The sequence below is a fragment of the Montipora capricornis genome, chromosome 12 (assembly GCF_036669925.1).
Source record: "Montipora capricornis isolate CH-2021 chromosome 12, ASM3666992v2, whole genome shotgun sequence".
Taxonomy (NCBI): Eukaryota; Metazoa; Cnidaria; class Anthozoa; order Scleractinia; family Acroporidae; genus Montipora; species Montipora capricornis.
The window spans coordinates 26,193,921-26,197,507 of NC_090894.1; the positions used below are offsets into that span (position 1 = coordinate 26,193,921).

General features: G+C 41.7%; 1 protein-coding gene across 5 annotated transcripts in view; it reads left to right on the forward strand.

The window, feature by feature from the left end:
- The first annotated feature begins 1,520 nt into the window (after positions 1–1,520).
- Positions 1,521–3,587, forward strand: part of LOC138027213 (uncharacterized) — a 44,721-nt gene continuing 42,654 nt past the window's right edge. For 3 of the 5 annotated variants that reach the window (XM_068874758.1, XM_068874759.1, XM_068874762.1), the window contains exons 1-2: positions 1,521–2,154; positions 2,945–3,493. In XM_068874758.1, the coding sequence (XP_068730859.1) occupies positions 2,031–2,154; positions 2,945–3,493 (673 nt within the window). In that variant the 5' untranslated portion in view covers positions 1,521–2,030. The remainder of the gene's footprint in view (positions 2,155–2,944; positions 3,494–3,587) is intronic. The other 2 variants (XM_068874761.1, XM_068874763.1) reach the window with 1 other exon arrangement.

Genomic DNA, 3,587 nt, shown 5'->3' on the forward strand with positions numbered 1-3,587 from the left:
TTTTCACGCTTGAAATTCCATTCAATCCACCTTGGTCTAGTCTTTGAATTCACTATTATCGCTGCCCTGCGAATCTTCAGTGTTCTACATAACAGCACACTTGGTAAAAGACGGCTCGACGGGCGACAGATTGTTGTCGATGTTGTCGCCTGTCTTGTTCAGTATCCAATTGATTTGCCATTATTGAGCTTCACAAGGGTATATTTTGTTCAAAGATCCACTAAAACGCCATTCGCGCTATATGACTTTCGACGCCATTGCCGGTTAAGTTAATCGTTATAATGTGTCCACCAGAGAAATCTACGCATTTCCCACTACCCTCTGGATCCTAAGAAAATACGCACAGCAGGCCTCTATGCACAAAGACACCACTTAGCAAGGGAGTGACAAGCAAGACTTTTACCGACATGGAAAAAAAAAAAAAAAAGAAAAAAAAAGAAAACAAACAAACTAAACGCAGACCTCAACTGGGTTTGCCATACTGGCAGCCCAGTAATAATTTTTGCACGTATTGCTCGAACTTTGAGCGGAATCACGTGGGCAACAACTGCCAATTTGATCTGGAGCACGTGACCAAGAATCAACCAATGACAATGCTCGTTTTGCTGAGTGAAAGTCTGGGTATGAAACATCCTCGGAGACCCAGGGGCAGATCGCGAGGCAAGGGAAGTGTAAACGGGCGAAAGAAAATGGCGACGAAGAAAAGCATAGTATGGCGAGAAGAGCCCCTGGGGACAAGTTCTTACCAGACCAGTTCCAAACAGTAGAGGTCATTCTCAATTCTGATTGGTGCCAGAAATTCTTTGTGTTTTTCTGCCCAATCAGAGGTCAGCAGGCCGTGAAGTCCAAATTAACCAATGTTATGTTTAATAGGTGAATCGGAGAGGACATCTTTAAACAAATCTCGCACACCTGGAAATACGCTACTGTAAAGATACCTTCGAAAGGTCCAGCGTATTTCCCCGCCGATATTCCGAACGATTTCCTGTACATTTTGTGCTGTGATTGAGACTTTTCTCCTCGAGCAAAACCTTGCCAAATGAACCAGGAAAGTATGGCGATCAAGTGATTTCCGTGTAAGAAGACACGAGACGACTTCACGGCCTGCTGACCTCTGATTGGGCAGAAAAACACAAAGAATTTCTGGCACCAATCAGAATGACCTCTACTGTTTGGAACTGGTCTGGTAAGAACTTGTCCCCAGGGGCTCTTTTCGCCATACTATGCTTTTCTTCTTCGCCATTTTCTTTCGCCCGTTTACACTTCCCTTGTCTCGCGATCTACCCTGCGAGCAGAGGCCCTTCGATCTTCCTAGATAAGTCGGGAAGAGGAAGGGACCTCTGCCAGCCGGCTCGACTTTCTTTGATTTGCCGCTCATCCAAAGAAATGGATGAGTCAGTCCAGTTTCAACTTGCCAAACCCGTTTTTTTTTTTATTTGTGCGCATGATCAATCGCCACGTGTCATCAATATTTTTTAAATTTACAACAGCGTGACAAATTTTAAACTGTCTAAATTCCCATGAGAATTTTTCCGTATGTCGGTTACAGAAGCTAGTTTACCAGAATTGAGAAACCTATTAATTTTTTCAGTAAAAATTAAAATGGCAATTTGAAAACTTGAACTATCTTGAGGAAATGATTCCTTGGTTGTCGTGTGTTTGCCAGAGTTGTTCGAAAATATCCGTTACTGTTTGTTTTGGTTTTGTGGTTTTGCGGTTACTAGTCAGGCGTGACTGACTCCCGAATACGTTACGTTTGAATTTTTAACGCATGCTCAACACGAAATGTCGAGCCGGCTGGCAGAGGTCCCTTCCTCTTCCCGACTTATCTAGGAAGATCGAAGGGCCTCTGCTCGCAGGGTACTCGCGATCTGCCCCTGGGTCTCCGAGGATGGGTATGAAACAGAGTTGAAGTTGTAATCTCGTACAAGAGATCTGGGTACGAGATTATTGAAGTTGTGGGAGTTGTTAGCGGAAGAGAGTTTTTCATTTCGTTATTTCGGTCTCGATTTCCGCGTTTCTACCTGAGGATGTCAAATGTATCAAGGAAAGACAATTCTTGGTCCTTTGATTCTGAAAAATGGAGAAATATCGGAAATAACGATCCGTACAGCGCTGTTTATGCCGTACATGTGAAGGAGGAAGTTCAGAAAGGTAAAATGTGCGTACGATGTGTTTCGAATGAGTTAAAGCCAATGAGCTTCATTTAAAAACCTGCTACAAGTTTTGGCCATAACTACAGCGCAACCTCGATTATCCGGATTCGTTGGGAGACAGGCAAAAATTCTGGATAATCTAAGAGTCGCGAATAAATGAAGGTTAAGTTTTTATTGTCACACTTTTCGTTGCCTTTGAATACATGTATTTTTTGTGTGGCTCAAAGGTTATCACTTTTAAATGCATTCTATAAATCTATGCAATGAGACTGAACTACTTATTAGAACTTCAGCAGTTTCCTTCATAACGCACGTTTGGCTCTGTGCAAGACCCAATGGTTGATCTGCATATTTGATAAGAAACTCATATTTTACAAATCCATAGCTGAGTATGCACACTAGAGGTATTTAATACTAACATTTTCTGTCCTGCAAGCAAGCTCTCTTGAAGGGTGGGGGAAGGAAGGAGGGAAAAATGGAGAGAGCTTGCAACAATCTCTCTGCTATTTGAATATCACCTAATGCTCCCTCTGGCTTCCAGCTGTCTAAGCTGTCAAAATGTGGCCAATCAGCACTACCACAAAGCAGAAATTTCATATAAGCATGTGAAAGACAAATTTTCTTGCCAGCAGCACTGCAAGTATGGCTGCATCTCTCTCCGTTTTCCCCATTTTAATCTCATTTTTGAGTTACTGTATATGGCATAATTTCCCTCTGCTTTAAAAAACACAGTTTCTGATGTAACATGTTTAATTTTTCATCATAATTATTTTTTACTGTGAACACAGGTATGTATCAGCATAGAGGAATGGCATGCTGTGTCATGGTTAAAGTTGGCAGGAATCAAAAGGTGTATTTTGTCACTTCATCTGATTTAGAAACAGGCAAAAAGCAAGCAGATTTACTCCCTTGTTCAGCACAGAAGATGGAAGGTTGTCAACTTGTAGTCAATTCAACTGTTAAGTTTGGGCCTTTTTCGTTCCTTTCATTTGATCGTGACTCCAGTCCAGGTCTCAAGAGAAATCCTTCACTGACCCGTCTCGATTTTCAAGTTCCAAAACAAAATCTTGAGTCAGAATTTAAGGCATATACAATGGTTGGTACAAAGAAATTATTGAAACTTAAATTTGAGTACCAAAGAGTCACAGGAAAGTATATCTTCTCAGCAAAAAGGAAGGACCATCCGGAGCAGTCTTTTGAGCTTGGAGCCCCAATCATCATTAAAAACAAAGATGTGACTGATAAGCACTGGAATAGCCGGTGGCCTGTGGTCGGAGTGATGGGATATGATGAGAAGATGGAACTTTGTCCATATTTTGTTACAGCTGATATATTTGGTGAGTTTCTCCAGATTTTGTTTAGTCCACTTAAACAATATTCTTCAGCAGGGTGCGAAAAGAGTCCTTGGCTTTCAACTTTTAGGTTTGAACT